Source organism: Macaca mulatta, chromosome 9 (genome assembly GCF_049350105.2).
Source record: "Macaca mulatta isolate MMU2019108-1 chromosome 9, T2T-MMU8v2.0, whole genome shotgun sequence".
In the NCBI taxonomy this organism is placed as follows: Eukaryota; Metazoa; Chordata; class Mammalia; order Primates; family Cercopithecidae; genus Macaca; species Macaca mulatta.
The window spans coordinates 22,336,497-22,355,385 of record NC_133414.1 but is presented as its reverse complement, the minus strand read 5'-3'; the positions used below and the strand labels follow the sequence as shown (position 1 = coordinate 22,355,385).

The following is an 18,889-nucleotide window of genomic DNA, read 5'->3' as shown; positions in this document are numbered from 1 at the left end:
AAATATTAGGACCACTAGGCACACTAGTCATAATGTAAATAAAGCCAGTCATATGGAGTAACTTCATTTGTTTCCAGAATAATTGAAATAGGTATAAGGAGTAACATTGTGTCTTAAAACCATGGCAAAGTCACTCCAATACCTGTTCCTCCCTTTCTCAAATGATCTCAAAACTGAAAGTGTTATGCCTTGTTCCATGGTTGGATAACAAGTTATAGTCAAGGAAAAGCATTTCCTGGATCTCTCAGAAGGTGCAAGCCTGCATGAGAAGGTAGACACACAGACGTATGAGCTCTAGGTTGAAAATACAATAGAATGTTGAGTGTGTCTGTGTAGTGAGTGAGTGAACAAGTCAGAAGGTGAGTGATGTGACTCCCTTCAACCATTTGGTGATCTTCTTAGTTCATTTTACCTGCATTCCTTACAGAAAGAGCGAACTTAGAAACAATTGGGTGTCGGTGTGTGGTCCATGCATTTTTTAATATAATGCAGTTATTTTACTTTGTGATTCATTAATGAGGGAAACTTGTGTTTTTGTTCCTTAGGCATCTTGAATCAAATCACTCACTGTAGTGAATATTCGAACAAGATAAATTTCACAACACAAGGCTTATTATTACATTTAATATGAATATATATGAATAACGGATTGATTATTGTTTCTTAGAAATGTATAGATGGTCCCTGACTTCTAGTGGTTCAGTTTAAGACTGTTTAACCTTACCATGGCATGGAAGTGCTACACATTTAGTAGAAACCATACTTCAAGTACCCATATAACGATTCTGCTTTTCACTTTCCTTACAATATCCAATAAATTATATGAGATGTTCAACATGCATAAAACAGGCTTGTTATTAGATGATTTTGCCTCGCTGTAGGCTAAGGTCATTGTTCTGGGCATGTTTAAGGTAAGCCAGGTTAAGCTGTGATGTTTGGTAGGTTAGGTGTATTTGGTGCATTTTTAACTTACAATATTTTAAACTTATGGTGGATTTATTGAGATGCAACCCCATCATAAGTTGAGGAAGGGGTTTCCGTACGTTTACTTGGAAGAGCATATGCAAGGTTTAATAACAAGAAAAGAATTCATCAGTTTCATTTTCAAGTACTCTAGTGGTACTATGCTGGAAACCTCAGAGTTTGCAGAAACAGTATGATGGACTCTCTGTGTGCAAAGATCATATAACCTACTTTTGCCATTTAGCTAATACAGTGTTAATGAATATGGCTGAGTCAGAAGTGTCATTCCAGTGGAAAGCTGTTGAAGAGTCCACCATCTTTGTTGAGTGAATATCCTTTAGGCACTAGAAACTTAGGAGAGACAGGACCAGTGACTAAAATATGGTAAAAGTATAGCAGAAGGGTGAAGAGGGCAAAAAGAATAAGACTATGGCCAGGGGCAGTGACTCATGCCTGTAATCCCAGCACTTTGGGAGGCTGAGGCGGACAAATCATGAGGTTGGGAGATTGAGACCATCCTGGCTAACATGGTGAAACCCTATCTCTGCTAAAAATATAAAAAATTAGCTGGGCATGGTGGCGGGTGTCTGTAGCCCCAGGTACTTGGGAGGCTGAGGCAGGAGAATGGCGTGAACCCGGGAGGCGGAGCTTGCAGTGAGCCAAGATTGCACCACTGCACTCCAGCCTGGGCGACAGAGCGAGACTCCATCTCAAAAAAAAGTAATAAATAAATAAAATAAGACTTTGTATTTACGGGAGGACCAGGCAGGGTGAATCATTGCTTTTGTGCCAGCTACTGTATAAAGTGCTGAAGGAAATCTAAATTTCTTTCATTTGTAATTTTGTTCTTGATTTCAAGACACAAAATAATAAAAAAGTCCATTTTTCTTGTTTTAAAGAGGTCTTGCCAGTTACTTAAAATCAATTTGTACGGTATTGAGAATATCAGAAAGTTGTTATTATCAAATGGAACCAGAACAGAAAATATTTCCTGTAAACCATCTCAAAATATTTACCAAATGCTGTATTCCCATCAAGATTTTCTCTAGCTCTCTCTCATAGGTAGGTTCCGGACACGTGTCCCTGAAGGAGACCATCACCCTATGCATGTCTAAAATACACCATGAGAGCCATCCCAAATTGCTTTTTAATAAAGCCTTCTGCAAGGCAGAGCCTTTAGATGTATGCATAAGAGTGTATTATCAGAATGTTGTTAGAAAACAAAACATTGTAATAATTATAACATCAGAAAAATATTATGAGAGAACAAAACAGCTTACTTTGACCTGTGAAATCAGTTCACCCTTTCCTGGCTAAAGTAAGTTAAAGGGGGTGTGACATGTGAGTAGCTAGGATTTTTTTTTTTTTTTTTGGTAGTGAACTTGTGTTTATATTCTAATTAGTTATGACATGAATGCTCATATTTCTCTATACATGGAGAAAAATATAGTTCTACCAAATAAGTTGATAATCCCTTTTTGGTTGTTTTGAGAGTCCTTTAAAAGGAGAAAAATAATTTAGAATGAGTATTGGAGATGGTTTTCCTGGTGAATAAATTGTGGAGTTAAAGCAGAGAAAGTTTTAAATTGACATTAAATTGACCCAGGACATTTCAGAAAATGTAGTTCCTAAGACTAAATTTTTGAGCAAATGAAGTATAGGAAATGATGAGAAAAACTGTGGTACACATCATGCTCTTTATCTGGAATAATTCCCTTAGGAAAATTTATATTTAAATTCTGGGGCCTAGAATCTATTTTCTAAATGTGGTAGACATTAAGACATTTGTGGTCTAGGTTTCTAACTGATCATGCATTATAGAAATGCAGAAATGAAAACTGACATTTAAAAATCTTGGTATTTTAGTGCTTAATTCTCATTAGTAGGATTTGAGTTCATGCCATTGCATTTGTGATCAATGTAGAAGTAGAGCTTTTTTAATTAAAAAAAAAAAAAAAAAAAAAAAAAACACTTTATGCCATTAAGCTTTATAGAGGGAGATGGATACCAGGAATGTAAACTTTGCAACCATTCATTTTAAAGGTAGCTTTTATTTTATCTATGTGAAAATCAAATGTGTTACTTTTAAATGTAAAGGCATGTGTACTGTTTATCTTTTCTTTTATGACAGATTAAATACAAAGAAAAATTTGATAATGAAATGAAGGATAAGAAACATCATTACAGTCCTCTTGAAAGTGCTTCTTTTAGGCAGAGTCAGCTTGCTGCTACATTGGCAAGCAATGTAAGTTGTAATTCATAGAAAATTATTTTCAATATCTTTTGATTCTTTTTTTTTAGAATAGACTGTGTTGTAATTACTGATACTTAATCAAAATAATGTAGCTTCCAAGTAATTTGTAGTTGAACTGAAGCATGTTTTTCTAAAGCTTTTTCTGAGAAAAATATGTTATTGTAATTAATTTTTAATGGTTACTGATTACTAATTAGTTAATAAGTAGGAATAGTATTGCAAATGAAGTTGTTATATCTGTTCAAGAGTAGAAATAGATTTTGCAGAGAAGTGGTCTGTATTACCACAAATTAGTGGTTAGGACAGTAGTTACCTCATGTAATTATGGCTATGAAATTGAGTTTATTGTAAAGTACTGCCTGGTACATGGTAATTTATCATATAAAGGAATTTTTAGAAATTTTACTTCAATGACTTACAATTTATTTTTTATCCCTTATGTAAATGCTGTGAAATACTTCCTTATATGAATTGTTCTCATTCCATGTTTTTAAAAATAATGAAAATTAATTTTACAAGAAATGATGTTTTAAATTCTTGTTAAAATTAGAGTATAGAAATAGCAACATCAAAAAATTGATTGCTATAGGTGAAAATATTTAGATTTCCTTTTCAAGTATAAAAATTATGCATTATTGATCTGTTGCTTTGTTAGAAATAGAGATGAAATATACTTAAAGGAACCTAGAACATAGTGCTGAAAGCTAAAGGTTTCGAGTCAGATTGGTTGGATTTAAATCCTGTTTCATCACCTATTACTATGTGTTTGTCTTTCTGTGCCTCAGTTTTCTTATCTATAAAATGGGACTACTTAAAATACCTACTTAATAAAGAGGTTATTGTGGAGATTCAATACTTAATACATATAAAGGGTTTTAGAAAAGTGGCACATAGTAAGTCTGTGATGTCTTTGCTATCAATATTTTGTTATTAATAGTATTATATTTTCAAAAAGTTGCTTTAAAAAAGTCTGTGGTGATAGGATGGAAGACATCAAAATCTTAAAATCTCCACAAAGCGTAATTGAAATGCTGTAGTAATTTCTAAAAAATAAAGTGGCTATTCTCTTTATTTTTTGAAAGCAGAGTTACTGTGAAAATTACTTTATTCTGTTAACATGAATATGTTAACAACAAAAGGAATTATCCAAGTATTTTCAAGCCCATATAGAAATAACTTTTTAAAATTCATTCCGTAGTAAATCAGCACCATCTAGTGGCTCCTTGTAAATTCGCCTGTCAATTTACCACTAAATAGTACTACTTTATGATGTATGAAAAATGCAATAATGCAAAAGCATAATATTTTCTTCTCCTAGATGGTATTTTGTTCCATGTTATTTTCATAGGTGAAGTACAAGAAAGACATTCAAAATATGCATGATCCAGTTTCAGATCTCCCAAATTTGTTGTTTTTAGACCATGTTTTGAAAGCCAGCAAAATGCTCAGCGGCGTAAGTGGTTCATCTAATGGCAACCGTAGTTGCCTTGTGGCTCCAAGAAGCCAATATGTCTGCAGCGTTCGTGTGCTCACCTGCTTCCTTAGAAGGCCTGTGCCTCACTCCTCCCTCAATAACTAACTCATTGAAAAATACTCCTTTGCTTGCAGAAATCCCACCAGAGCTGTCACTTTGCAAAGGAGGTTCTTGGTGCTCTCCAGTATCTGCTGCATACAGCTATACTTCAAAGTGTCTGCACAATGGCCTTTCTGTCATTCTTCTTTCCCTTACTTCATCTGTGTTAGATTAAAGCCACTTGGAAGTTCAGGTTCTCAAGTCAGGGCTATTTTATTTTATGCAGGCCAGACCAGAGTGTCTTGTATTTAGTATGCCTTCAGTAGCATGAAAAATTGTCTTAGTCTAAACTGTATTTTCTCTGAAAATAATTCCTAACAACATTTATACTGCATTGACACATTGCTTTTAGTCTTGTCATGGTTTCAGTGTTCTCGGTCAAGGCAACCAGGAGAAAAGGGTGAGTTCTTCATGTCCTGATGAAAATATCTGGGTGCACTGCCCATGTAGTCAGCCCCGTGGAACTCTCACTACCCTGGATGCTGTTCCAACCCATAGTACATCAGGACCCTGACTTCGCTAACTCTCGTAACTGACAACCCTAAGTCACACGTGGGTCCATTTTGTACAGTCTAATGTAAATTGTTTCTATCATCTCTTTAACAGAGAAAACACAACAAAGTCATATGTTACTTATTTCATATATCATTTATAAAGTTTAGATCTTCATTTAGGTGGTGTTTTTGCCTAGAGGACAGATTTCTTTTTCCCCATAGACAAATTGTGATTGAATGACTACTTCATGGGAGAGAAAGTTTAAGACTTAAAAAATGTGTTCCTTTTGAAGTGCCTACTTACAAAGTTGTATACATTGTATAAAGTTGACATTTGCTCAACTTTATTGTATATTAGAATGGCCTCCTTTATCTAGTATTTGTGAAGAAACAAAGAATAGCCTATATTAACATTTTCATGTAAAAAATTGGAATTTTGTTGATTTATAAATTAAAAGATTGAATAAGATTGCTCAGTAATTCTGCCAAAATTATCCATTTGTCGTAGTAGCTGTTGCTTTAAAGACCCCTAGATGTCTTTAGCAATATCAGAATTACTTTTATTTTAACATAAACTCTATAGAGTGATATGAGTGCCTTAATTAGTGTGTAAAATCATTCTAATTAAAATTTTGGGAACATTTTCCCCTGGAAAATGGACCTCTCGTAGTGTTCAGTTTCTTTTATAACTTTACATAAATTAAGAAATGTGTATTTTGTGTAACTCTGTGTATCTCCCACTAGGAGGCAACAGAGACTGTTATATAATGAAAGACACACATTCAAAGTTCTTTTGCAGATCTTAATTCAAATAAGTTTTCCTTGGTATTTTTTTGTTTTTGTTTTCTTAAATAGGAGTTTCTGAAATTCTTTGTAACTAAAATGGATAATTGTGTTGGGAACAATATTTACTGAATTTTTCAGTATATATTAATTATTTTAGACATTAATATATATCTGTTGTGGATTTTAACTCAGTAATGGACTATGTTGTAGTTTGTTACATTCATGATTATTTTATAAATACGTATTACAAGATAATTTCTAATCAGATTATAATGTCTGTATTATTATCTTTCTTTCCAGATTTTAACTGGTTAAAAAAAAAAAACAGTTTTTTTTTTAAGACGGAGTCTCACTCTGTCTCAGGCTGGAGCGTAATGGCGTGATCTTGGCTCACTGCAATCTCCACCTCCCAGGTTCAAGCGATTCTCCTGTCTCAGCCTCCTGAGTATCTGGGACTACAGATGCACACCACCACGTCCCACTAATTTCGTATTTTTAGTAGAGATGGGGTTTGATCATGTTGGCCAAGGATGGTCTCGATCTCTTGACCTGGGAGCCAAGGGTGGGAGCCACCATGCCTATCCCAAAAAAAGGCTTTTAAAAAAAAAATTAGAGGAGCCAAAATTTATAACTTGTTTTCTTCAATCAAGATGTATTCTGTGGGCTGGGTGCAGTAGCTCCTGTTTGTAATCCCAGCATTTTGGGAGGCCAAGGCAGGAGGATGGCTTGAGGCCAGGAGTTTGAGACCAGTGTGGGCAACATAGTGGGACCCTAGCTCCACAAAAAATATAAAGAAATTAGCTAGGCATGGTGACATGCACCTATAGCTCCAGCTACTCAGGAGGCTAAGATGAGAAGATTGCTTTAGCCCAGAGGTCAAGGCTGCAGTGAGCCATGATCCCTCCACTGCACTGCACTCCAGCCTGGGTGACAGAGCAAGACCCTGTCCAAAAAAAAAAAGTACTATATGAACATTTTCATGACCTTCCTGGGGGTGCTTTCCTCCCTGATTTTATTCTGGTTAGGTTTGGGGGAACATATATTGCAGCTCCCTAATTGACTGGAAGCACTTGAGGCCAGGCTCCCTCTGGGGATTATTGCTTTGTCTCACATGAAAGGGCAGCTCTCTTGTGGCAGGACAGTTGGGCATCTGTTCCATTCCTAGCACTGGGCTTTCTTCCTCTTTCACTCTGAAATCCCTGGAGCATCCCCTAAGATCGAAATGCAAATTTCCTTATGGCCAGCTCTTTCCTGCTCCCTTTCAAATACTGTTTCTGTATCCCTACACTCTATTGTCATTTTTACTGGCACCCCATTGCCTAATAAGCAACTATTTTTAGCTTCTTAAGTCTCTGTAGCCTTGAGTCTTTAAGAGCTACCATTTACTTCTAAAGGTCTTTTCCAAATAAGGCAAAATAACTAAGTGTCCAATCTCCAATGATAGAAATCATGAAATAATCACTTTTAAAATTTTCTAATTTATAATTGTTATTGATACATAATGGTCGTATATATTTATGGGGTAAATGTAATGTTTTGATACAGGCATGCAGTGTGTATTGATCAAATCAGGATAACTGAGGTATCCATCAGTTCAAGCATTTGTCATTTCTTTCTGTTAGGAACATTTCAATTCCACTCTTAGTTATTTTAAAATGTACAATAAATCATTGTTAACTATGGTCACCCTATTGTGGTATTGAATACTAGATCTTCAACTCATTCTCTCTAACTGTATTTTTGCACCCCTTAACCTTCTCCACTTGAGGAGATGGTCTCTACTCTTCCCAGCTGCTGGTAACCATCATTCTACTCTGTCTTCATAAGTTCAGCCTCCCAAGTAGCTGGGGCTATAGGTACATGCCATCATGCCCAGCTAATTTCTTTATTTTTTTGTAGAGCTGGAGTCTCACTATTTTAGCTCCCACATATGAGTGAGGGAACATGTGAAATTTGTTGTTCTGTGCCTGGCTTATTTCACTTAACATAATGACCTCCAGTTCCATCCATGTTGTTGCAAATGGCAGGATCTCATTCATTTTTGTGGCTGAATAGTATTCCATTGTGTATATGTACCACATTTTCTTTATTCATTCATCTATTGATGGACACTTAGATTGCTATTGAAACAATTTTTGTCATATTGCTGCCTGTTACATTTAGCATCTTTCAGTGGCCAGACTTGGCATCCCTGTTCAATTCAGTCTCTTCCAAATTCAACTTGTTTTCTGTACGTCTAAATAGTAGCCTTCATCCAATTTTTTCAGCTTCAAAACTCAACTGACTGTTCCCAGATTTCTCAATTTCTCTTCCGGGCACCTTTTACCCTTTTCTTTTAGGAAAAATAGTTGAATTATTTCTCTTACATTTTCCTTGTGATCCTCAATCTTCTTCATGGTGGAGTCTTTTTGTATAGGACTTTTTTATTCCTTGCCTCTGGGTTTCTTTTCCTTTATTCTTTCTGTTTTTCTTTCCTTCTCTCCTTTTGAACAGTGGTAAACATATTCCTGTCATAAGATAAGAGCAAGACAAATGGTCTTTATTTTGCTCCACTTTACCTATTTCCACGAGTCCCAGCGCTAGCTTTTCGTTGCCACTCCCTGGTGTTGTGAATATCCTTTACATTATGTTTGCAGCTAATTGTCCTCTGCCTCTCTTATGTGTTTCATATGCTGACCTAGAGTGGGTCTGTCTTGCATTGTCTGTGTCTCTCAGTGTCAGAAACCTCCTACCTGCCAGCTAACTGCAGACGGGGACTTGGCAACAGCTTTGCAGCTCTCGGTGTCTTGTATTGTGCAGTTTGCATTTCTAAGTATTGATGGCTCTAATCAGTCTCTGATTCTAAATTTATTTTCACATTCTGTATTTTAGCGAGAATATAAAAAGATCTTTGAGGAAAACAAAGGAATGTATCATTTTGATGCGGATGCTGTGGAACATCTGCACCATAAAGGCAATGCCATCCTCCAAAGTCAGGTACGCACTTGCTGGGCACCTACCCTCCCTGCCAGGAAGCCGTAACCATCCTGAGGCCTGCCACTCACTGCCATGCATCTTAACTGAGAATGTACAGTTGCAGAAAAGAATAAATCCTGAGAATGTTAACATTACTTTTGAAAATCTCAAACACTATTTGCTATGTATGTATTGGGGTCAGGGGAGCTTGAACCATATTTCAATCTAAAGGCATTTTGTAAAATAACTGTTACTTCACATAATTAAAAAGTTACAAGATAGGAATTAATTAAACTATGGTCAAACCACATGATGATTTAAATTTTTCTAGTGTCTTGATTTGTCATTTTGAGCAGTAACATTAATTTTCCAGGTGCAAGGTTTATTATAATTTCTTATTTCAATTATAAGTGTTATTAAAAAGGGAATACAGTCTTACTAATGTATTCTTGATTAATATTTTTTTCCAATATGAAATTCTAGGTACTCCCTGAATAAACTTAAAAAAAGTCGTCTCTCTAGCATACTTTAAAGTCGCTATTTTTTAAAAATTCTGAGCTTAAATAGTTGTAAAAGATGTCAGTTCCAGCATCTGTTAAGATAAAATTTTATATCAGTCTTTTAAATCTATTCTGTGGAATGTAAAGTCCATAAAAATTTCATACTCACCTTCATTGGTTTTAAAAATAAACAAAACAGTTCCCCTTTAAGTTTAGAAATACACATCATTTCTAAAAATTTCTTATTTCATTTCATTTATTTCACAAAATTTTTGTTTGAGATGGAGTCTCGCACTGTCACCCTGGCTGGAGTGCAATGGTGCAATCTCGGTTCACTGCAACCTCTGCCTCCCGGGTTTAAGCGATTCTCCTGCCTCAGCCTCCTGAGTAGCAGAGATTACAGGTGCCCGCCACCATCCCCAGCAATTTTTTTTTTGGACTTTTAATAATGACGGGGTTTCACTATGTTGGCCAGGCTGGTCTTGAACTCCTGACCTCATGATCTACCCGCCTTGGCCTCCCAAAGTGCTGGGATTACAGGTGTGAGCCACCGCACCTGGCCATTTCACAAAATTTTATCCTAGTGATGTATGCTATTATACTTCCCAATACTTTTATTGATCGCTCTATCATACTCTTTGCAACAAAATTATGTCTACAAATAGGTATATAAAAATGTGTCATATTTCCTGTTTCATAAAGTTCTAAGTTTGAAAAATTTCTCTTGGGTTGAATTATCATTAACATTATTATTTTAATAACAAATAATTTTTTAGATAATTATTAAACAAATTTTATTGAGAGTGCATTTCTGAATGAAATGAAGTATAAAAACTTCTATGAGTTTAATTTTAAAGAGTATATTGTTTAAAAAGCCAACCATTCTGATGGCTTACATATTATTTTTTGTTATTAGAAGATAAAAAAATCACTCATTTTATAAACCAAAGTAAGATGAGGATTGACTGTAATTGAATTAGATAATTCATAATTTGATATTAAATATTGCATAGTGAAATTGATATAAATCATATAAGGTCTGTGTGAGTGTTTTACTCAGTGTCTATGAAAATATTCAGCAGTCCTGGAGGACATCATCTTCCCTTTGACAGAAAAATAGAGGATCATACCCATGTTTTCTTTCTTGTTCTTGATTTCCCAATAGACATCAATGCGATCTCAGGGATCTCTCTACTACCTATGTGTGTATGCCATTTGCTTATACATATATAACCCCATATATATGATACATATCTATATATTCCAGCCATTTGACAAAATACTTTATACAGGTCCTAGAACTACATTAGTTGTTCTAAATTATTTTTATCCTTTAGGAAATTTTCTATTACCTGTTTACTTTCCTTGTATGTCATTAACCAAAGGGAACCCAGTGATCAACCTAAATGGCTAAAATAATACGATTTTAGAAGACAAGATGACTAGTTTTGAACATATATTTTGTCTTACTTTGCTCTGTTTGTATAAGTGCTCTCGATTTATATATGCTTTTCTTTTTCCAATGAAGGTTAAATACAAAGAAGAATATGAGAAAAATAAGGGAAAGCCAATGCTTGAATTTGTTGAGACACCATCATATCAAGCTTCAAAGGAGGCTCAAAAGATGCAAAGTGAAGTAAGTCAATTGGTTTGTTATTAATTGCTTAATGTAAATTTGATGTTTTGTCATTTGAAAGGATGCAGAATGTTCAGTGGGTCTAGAAGAAAGAGTGCTGCTCTGGGCAGATTCAAGGACCTGCTTTCTAGACCCAGCCACCCCCTGCCTGGGATCTTGTCTAGGACATTGAGTTTATCTGGTCCTTAGCTTTTCTCATTGGTGAATATGGATCTTAAGCTAGATGAGCTTTTAAAGTTCCCCTCAGTTCTGATTTTCTATGATTATATAACTGACACTTTCAGATGTTAATTTTACCTTTTGCCTTTCAGATGTTAATGTAAAACTATGATGAGTTCATAAAAACTAAAAACGAATAGCTGGTTGCTTTATTTGCCTGCCCCCCCCCCTTTTTTTCCCAATGAAAATAGAACTAACATTTTTAAAATACTTACTACATGCTAGGTAATATGCTAAGAGTCTTATATATGTCAGCTCATTTAATCCTCCAAGTAATGATGCTAGGAAGGTGTTCTCTGTAGATTAAGAATGTGTCTACTGAAATTGTCTTAGATGAAATTATATATCCAGTAAATGTTAATGTTTTAGGACCTGGTCAAAATCATGAATGATTCCCTTTTCTCTTTAGTTTATGTTTTAGTCCATTTTGTGTTGCTATAACAGAATGCCAAAGACTGGGCAATTTATAAAGAACAGAGATTAATTTCTTTCAGTTCTGGAGGCTGGGAAGTTCAAAATCCAAGAGTTCACATCTGTCAAGGGTCTTCTTGCTGCATCATCCCATGGCAGAAGGTGGAAAGACAGAGAGTGCTTGCACACTCCTTAGAGGAGGGGATGGAAAACTCATCCTTTTATCAGGATCCCAACCCCATGATAACAAAACCATTCCCATGATATCGGCATCAATCCATTCATGAGGCAGAGCCCTTATGGTCTAATCACCTCTTAGAGTTCCCAACTCCCAATACTGTTGCATTGGGGATTAAGTTTTCAACACACGAACTTTGTGGGGACACATTCAAAGTGTAGCAACATATTTGATTGATTTTTTTTTTTCAATAAACAATTAAGAGTTTTTTCGGCTTACCTACTTTATTCCCAACCTAAGATTATGGTAAGTAACATCTCGATATTCCCCACACTTTTTTTTTCTCTGTTCCTCTGAGACTTATTTGTGTGTGTATGTTTGTGTATTTTCCTTCCTACCTTTTCAGGATCAGACACACAAGGTTTTGTCTGCAACCTATATCAAAGTTTTGTGGGTGCAGCTGGGTTCTTAATGCAAAGGGACAGAAATAGTGGATGCTGGTCTCAGTCCAGTACAACCTTCATGCTAGGCATGCTCAATGAATAAGATCCTTTCTGTTGCCCAATAACAACATCAAAACAGGCAGAAATGATAACTTGTGGACAAAAAACTCTCAGGAATTTTGTAAGCATTACCCATGCTATTTGTTGAAATGTTATAATTCATCTTCTTGGGGAAAAGGCACTCAGATATTACCATGGTTTATTGAATAGACAAAGTTGTTTAATTTCTTCTTCAAGCAAAAAGGAAAAAGAATTGCTTGTATTTTTCATGTCTTATTCAGTGGTCTCCAGTCTTTTTGGCAACAGGGACTGGTTTCATGGAAGACAATTTTTCCATGGATTGGCAAGTGGTGGTGGTGGTGGAGGGGATGGTTTTAGGATGAAACTGTTCTATCTCAGATCATCAGGCTTTAGTTAGATTCTCATAAGGAGTGCACAACCTAGATCCCTCACATGCACAGTTCATAATAGGGTTTGCACTCCTATGAGAATCTAATGCCACCGCTGATCTGACAGGAGGCAGAGCTCAGGCAGGAATGCTCCCTCACCCTCGCTCACCTCCTGCTGTGCAACCGGGTTGCTAACTGACCATAGGTTGCTATTGGTCCATGGTCTAAGGACTGGGGACTCCTGTCTTATATCTTCTTGAGCCAATGAAGAAGAATCTGATAAAGAAATATCAAGTAACCATTTTGATTAAATTGGTTATTTGTTTTAAGTGAATTGATACTAGTGAGTTTGGACAAAGTTCAGAAACCCTGTAAAAATTTACATTTAATGGAATAAATTTCCCTAGAATACCTTTTCTTCCTTCAGATAATAGTGTGTAAACATGTATAAACTATATAAAGTATTTTATATATTCTTTTCATTGCTTTACTATCTTCCACTGCAGCAGTACTTTTTGCGTGGAGTAGAGCCACCCAATGAATGTCCCCATTTTGTAGAGATAATGTGGCCATTGTCACTGACCCACAGCCCAGAGAAACATTTCTACTTTCAGGAGCTGTCATAATGCTTTTGCTTAGTGGGTCTTCTGAAAGGTTAACCCATTTCCCATTTAGAAAAAAAATGTGCAGTTTGCTGCCAGCACTGATTTAATTTTACATAAACAGGCTCTTTGAGGCTGAAGCAAATCGGACCTGATTTGCAATGTGAAAATAAAACATAAAAACTGTTCTTGGAGTTATTTCTAAACAGAACTTGTCTCTAATTCTAATGGAACAGACAGGTTTATAATGTTACATTAGGACTAGGGACAAGAGTATTCTTGAGGCAAAAGGGCAATGGGTTAAGACAATATGAAGTTGTTAACAAATTTTCACTGAAAGACACAGGGATCAAAAATCACTTTCCTTTTCTGAGGACATTTCTGGCAGCATCAGTATTTCAGGCTGGGCCTCCTCTTCCAGTTCCCTCCCCTGCCCCTTTCCCTTCACCCCCTCCCCTCTTCTTTGATCCTCAGCCCTAGAAACATTCATGCTGAGCACCCTTTTATCATTCTGGTTGCGCAGTTTCTGTTTTTTTTTTCCTGCCGTGGATAACTTTCGTTTCACTGATAAATCCAGAAACTTATAATTCATGATTAATATATTTGAATACTATGTTTCTGTAGTAGAAATGACAATAGTTTATGATTTGGGATTTTAGGGTAGTCTCTCTTTTCTTCACCCAACTTCTTCTCTCACTCTTGCCAAGTGAGACATGTTTTCCCTGACATATATTCCCTTTAATTATAGTTATTGACTATTAGATTTTTTTAGGCTCAACCATCATTTCTTGAGGAGAATGAAATCTTTCAATAGAAAGTATCTTTGGACCCAATTCATATGCTAAAGGTTAGAAAAATAGCTAAAAATCTTAGACAAAGTTTGATGTGAAAAATGTTTTTAAATATAGGACCGATGAAGTAGGTGCAAAGAGAATCATCTGTCTTAGAGTTGTTTTTTATTCCTAAGAGGTAGGTTTGACTACCTCGAGTTTCTCGAGGAACTTCCTACAGGTAAACTTAAGTATTTATGATCCCGGGAAAAGCCACTGGTATCTTTGCTATGGCCTATAATTAAGTTTATCATGCTTTCTTCCAATGCCAGATATAGGTTTAATATGTGTGTTTTCTGGAGGAAACCTTTAAATCTGGCTTTGAAAAGTTCGTTGTCTTATTTCACAAATACAACTTTCTTCAAAAAGCATGCCCAAAAAGTTTTTTTTTTTTCCTAGCTATATATTTTGGCTACTTCTAGTCATAATTAACCTCCCTTAATGACTTACTTCAGTAAAATAACTTTTTTTTCAGAAGCACTTTTTGAAGTGAAATAGCTGATGTAAATGAGTGCATGAATGCACAGACATATTCCTATTTCACCTTTTAAAGAGTCCTTTTTAGCCTGGAGATGCCCTAGATTCAGCCTAACTGTTATTTCTACTAATTCCACATAAGGAAGAGGAAAGTTTCTAGTCATTGTTTTTGGTCATTGTATCTCAGTTCTTTAGTTCAGAATGTTCTCAATGCAACTGCTTATTTAGCTTTGCTAGACTTTCAGAACATCCTTTGTTTCTCTCCTTGTAGCTATATCCACATCGTTAGACTGCTGTGTGGAACACATGTGCTAAGTGAGGAGACAGCGTGTTTCTCTTATTCTCCTTCATGGTTTAGAGACATTCTTTATTTATACAATTACCTATCTCTGTAATGAATAAATAATGAACCTGGAAATAGCTTCTCATTTTGCCTGAATAACAATTTCAGGCAGAATTTATTTATTTTTATCATTTCAGGGATGCAATTTGAACAAAATATTTGGCTGGTAAAATCTGGGTCCTTGTTTACTAGATATTTCACATGGATGGATATTTTTGTTGTTTATAGTTTATAGCTGTCTTTATAGCCATAAGCATGCATTATCACTGATTTTTCAAATGTGTAGTTCAAATGTTAGAATTTAGAGAATCATAGCCAAAGAGTGGCAGAGTGTGTTAAAAGGGCTAATGGTGGTCTGAATCTAAGCCCTCCACTATCACCGTCGTGTCCACCTTTCATTTCTTGTTGTGAACTCTCACTTAAAGGAGGAGTTCAGTTATAAGGTCCAAGATAAAATTCTTCTTACAGCACAACTTCATTCATATCAAACACCATAGATGGTAGAGAAATATTCTCAACTCCAAAATCATTAAAGGGAAACCCCCTCCCTAACCCTCAATCATCATTACATTTTAGAAGTGGTGTTTCCTGAATTTGCGAAAGTCTGATGAAGAAGGATGATGGGGACACGAACGTTAATGCTGCTTGGGTTTGATGCTGCTTGGGTTTGATGGCTTCCATGCCACCAGATTTTCCCCCAGTCAGTGGATCCACTCTCCTTGGAGTAAACCAACTGGGGGATCCAGTCAAATAGCCAGTCTTGTTGGTTCTTCTCCAAAAAATGGGCTGATGTTAATCCTAGACTAGTAAGATGTTAGGAAACCTCACTCAGAATTTTCTGATTTACCAGAGGAAGAGGCCACTTAATAATTCTCCTTTGTTTGGTAGAATTCTTAAATTTGTGATAAAGTTGAACTTATTTCCCTGTTGATAGGATGACCCTTATGTGGTAGAACTACCTAAGAAAACATCATTTTTGTTTTGGGAACTCTTGTTCAAATCTCTTTTCAATGGTCACTGATATTTGCTAACTTTAAAATTATGTGGTCTTATTTAACAGAAAATTTACAAAGAGGATTTTGAGAAGGAGATTAAAGGAAGGTCATCACTGGATTTAGACAAGACTCCAGAATTTTTACATGTAAAGTACATCACCAACCTTCTGAGGGAGGTACGATCTTGGTGTTTACTATTATATATCACGAAGAAAAGTCAAGAAATAAGCCAGGAAATATTCAGCTAATTCTCTACTAATTCAGTGTTTGAGATATTAAGGCATTACTCTTTTTTTCACTTTGATCTTCACTAATAAAATTTTGCATTTTCATTAAAAACAGGAGCGTGTGTGTTAACATTTCAAATTAAAGTTGCGAGAAGAAATTGCCCAGTTCCTAAGAAAACTTGAAAAACAGCCTGGTTTTTTGTTTTAGTTGTAGCTCAGAAGCTCTGTAAATAGTTTTATAGTTTTATAGCAGTTTTTAAAAAAATGTTTTGAATATGGGTGGAGAGAGCTTCTTTCAAATTTAGTTATTATAAAAACATTTTAGAACCAGCTTTTCCTGTCGCTTTCCTGCAGCAAATGTCTCTAAAGGAAGGAGGAAAAAGACCAGAGTTCTCTCCCTCTCTTGACATTTGATATCAGAAATAAGATGCTCACATGTGAAGGTCTGGATAAATGCTACATTACTTATAAGTAGTTTGTGTACTAAGTACGGAAAAATAATATATTTAACATGTAGAACAGAGGAACTCATGTCCACTTTTTATTTTTTTGTCTGCAAAAATTTCCCCAAAAACGTAATGGTGCACTTTTTGCTCACAAGTAATATATTAAATTTTCTTAACATTAAGACCTTAAAATTAAAAATATGTCTATAGTCCACCGATTTAAAAGCTAATTTTTCTTTGTTTTTTAAGTGGCCAAAAAGTAGCTCATAGATTTTCCAAATCTGTTTACATGCTCTTTGTATTAAGGGAAAGTGTTCCCTAAGTATAAATGTAGTATATAATGTAATATATGTGTATATATTATATACAATATAATAATGCATATTATGTGATATATAAGTGGAATATATATTACATATATATATATATGAAATTTCATTTCATTTTGAATTTTTGAACTGAGGAAACTATTCCTGAAGGAAATCTCTTAGACGAGTGAAATAAATTTGAGATTAATTACCTATAGGAGCACATCATCACGAACTTCTGTAATAAGCAAATGCTGACTGGCCATACCGTTTAACTGGTTTTAGAAATTTAATGTGATTCAGTGTTGTAATATATAGTGTGCTGAAATAGACATGTAATTTCTATAAGAGTTCTCTTGCTACACTATCTTTTCTCACTTCTAGTTCCTAATAAAAATTTTTGAAGTTGAAGGTTAAGCAAATGGCAACTTCCTAGAGAGTAGAGCTAGGACACAGTGGCAGGAGGAGAGGATCGGAAGAGGTTGGTTAACAGATACAAAGGAATGAGCTCCGGTGTTCTGCAGCGCCACAAGGTGCATATGGTTAACTATAGTTGATTGGATATTTTTAATAAGCTAGAAGAGAGGATTTTGAGTGTTCACAACACAAAGAAATGATACATGTTTGAGGTGATGGATATGCTAATTACCCTGACTGGATCATTATATGTTGTGTACACATATTAAAATATCACTCTGTATCCCGTAAATATGTACAATTATGTGTCAACTAAAAATAAAAGGGGGAAAAAAAAGAGAAATAGTTGACCGTAAGGCTTTTAAGAAGAAAAAAGTTTAATAATAATTTTTAAAACAATTTCAAATAATGGCAACTTCCTACTACTGTTATCTTCCATTTAAAAATACACTATTTATGTGAACTTTTTTAAAGGAGAATCTTTTTTTATCACTTATGCACAAATGGCAATGTAAAGTCTATTTTGAGATTCATAAATGACTTTACTATGTGCCATTGCCTTTTTCTTTTATTCCTGTTTTGGAGTGAGTCTTAATTTATTAATTCAGAATACACGCATCAGGGTAGGAAAAGGCTCAGAACACTACATTCTATTGGTCTGTTCAGGCTCCTATAACAAAATATCATAGATTGAGTGGCTTAACCAACAGACTTTCCTCAGAGTTCTAGAGGCTGGTAAGTCCAAGATCAAGGTGCTGGCAGATGTGATTCTTAGTGAGGGCCCTCTTCCCAGCTTGCAGACAAACACCTTTGTGCTGTGACTTCAGTAGAGGGATAGAACTGTGATCTTTTTCCTCCTTCCTTTAGAGACATTAATCTTATCAAGGGAGTCCCACTCTCACAATCCCATCTAACCCTAATCACCTTCCAAAGGTCCCACCTTCAAGTACGGTCACAATGGGGGCTAGGGCTTCAACATATGTATTTTGGTGGAGAGAAACATTTAGTTCATAACGACTATGATGCCAGGTGAAATAAGCCAGGCACTGAAAGACAAATCCTGCATATTCTCACTTTTATGTGAAATATAAAACACTTGAACTCTTATAAGCAGAAAGTAGAATGGTGGTTACAGATGCTGGAGGGTGGGAGGAATGGGAAGGTGAGAGTCAAAGAGTTCAAAATCTCTAAATGGGAGGAATAATTTTTTTGAGATCTAGTGCACATGGTGGTGAAGATAGTATGTAGTGCACTTCAAAATTGCTGAGAGAGTAAACTTCAAATGTTCTCACCACAAAAAGTAAATATTTGAGGTAATGGATATATTATTTAGATTGATTTAATTATTCCACATTGTATTCATAAATTATGACATAATTTTGT

General features: G+C 35.4%; 1 protein-coding gene across 6 annotated transcripts in view; it reads left to right on the top strand.

Moving 5' to 3' along the window:
- NEBL (nebulette) overlaps nucleotides 1–18,889 on the top strand; it is a 377,968-nt gene that overhangs the window by 298,754 nt on the left and 60,325 nt on the right. For 3 of the 6 annotated variants that reach the window (XM_077945916.1, XM_015146581.3, XM_015146577.3), the window contains 5 exons: nucleotides 3,095–3,208; nucleotides 4,566–4,670; nucleotides 8,942–9,046; nucleotides 11,054–11,161; nucleotides 16,174–16,284. The exons of 2 other annotated variants lie outside the window; for them this stretch is intronic. In XM_077945916.1, coding sequence (XP_077802042.1) covers nucleotides 3,095–3,208; nucleotides 4,566–4,670; nucleotides 8,942–9,046; nucleotides 11,054–11,161; nucleotides 16,174–16,284 — 543 coding nt within the window. The remainder of the gene's footprint in view (nucleotides 1–3,094; nucleotides 3,209–4,565; nucleotides 4,671–8,941; nucleotides 9,047–11,053; nucleotides 11,162–16,173; nucleotides 16,285–18,889) is intronic. One more of the 6 variants, XM_028826045.2, reaches the window with a different exon arrangement.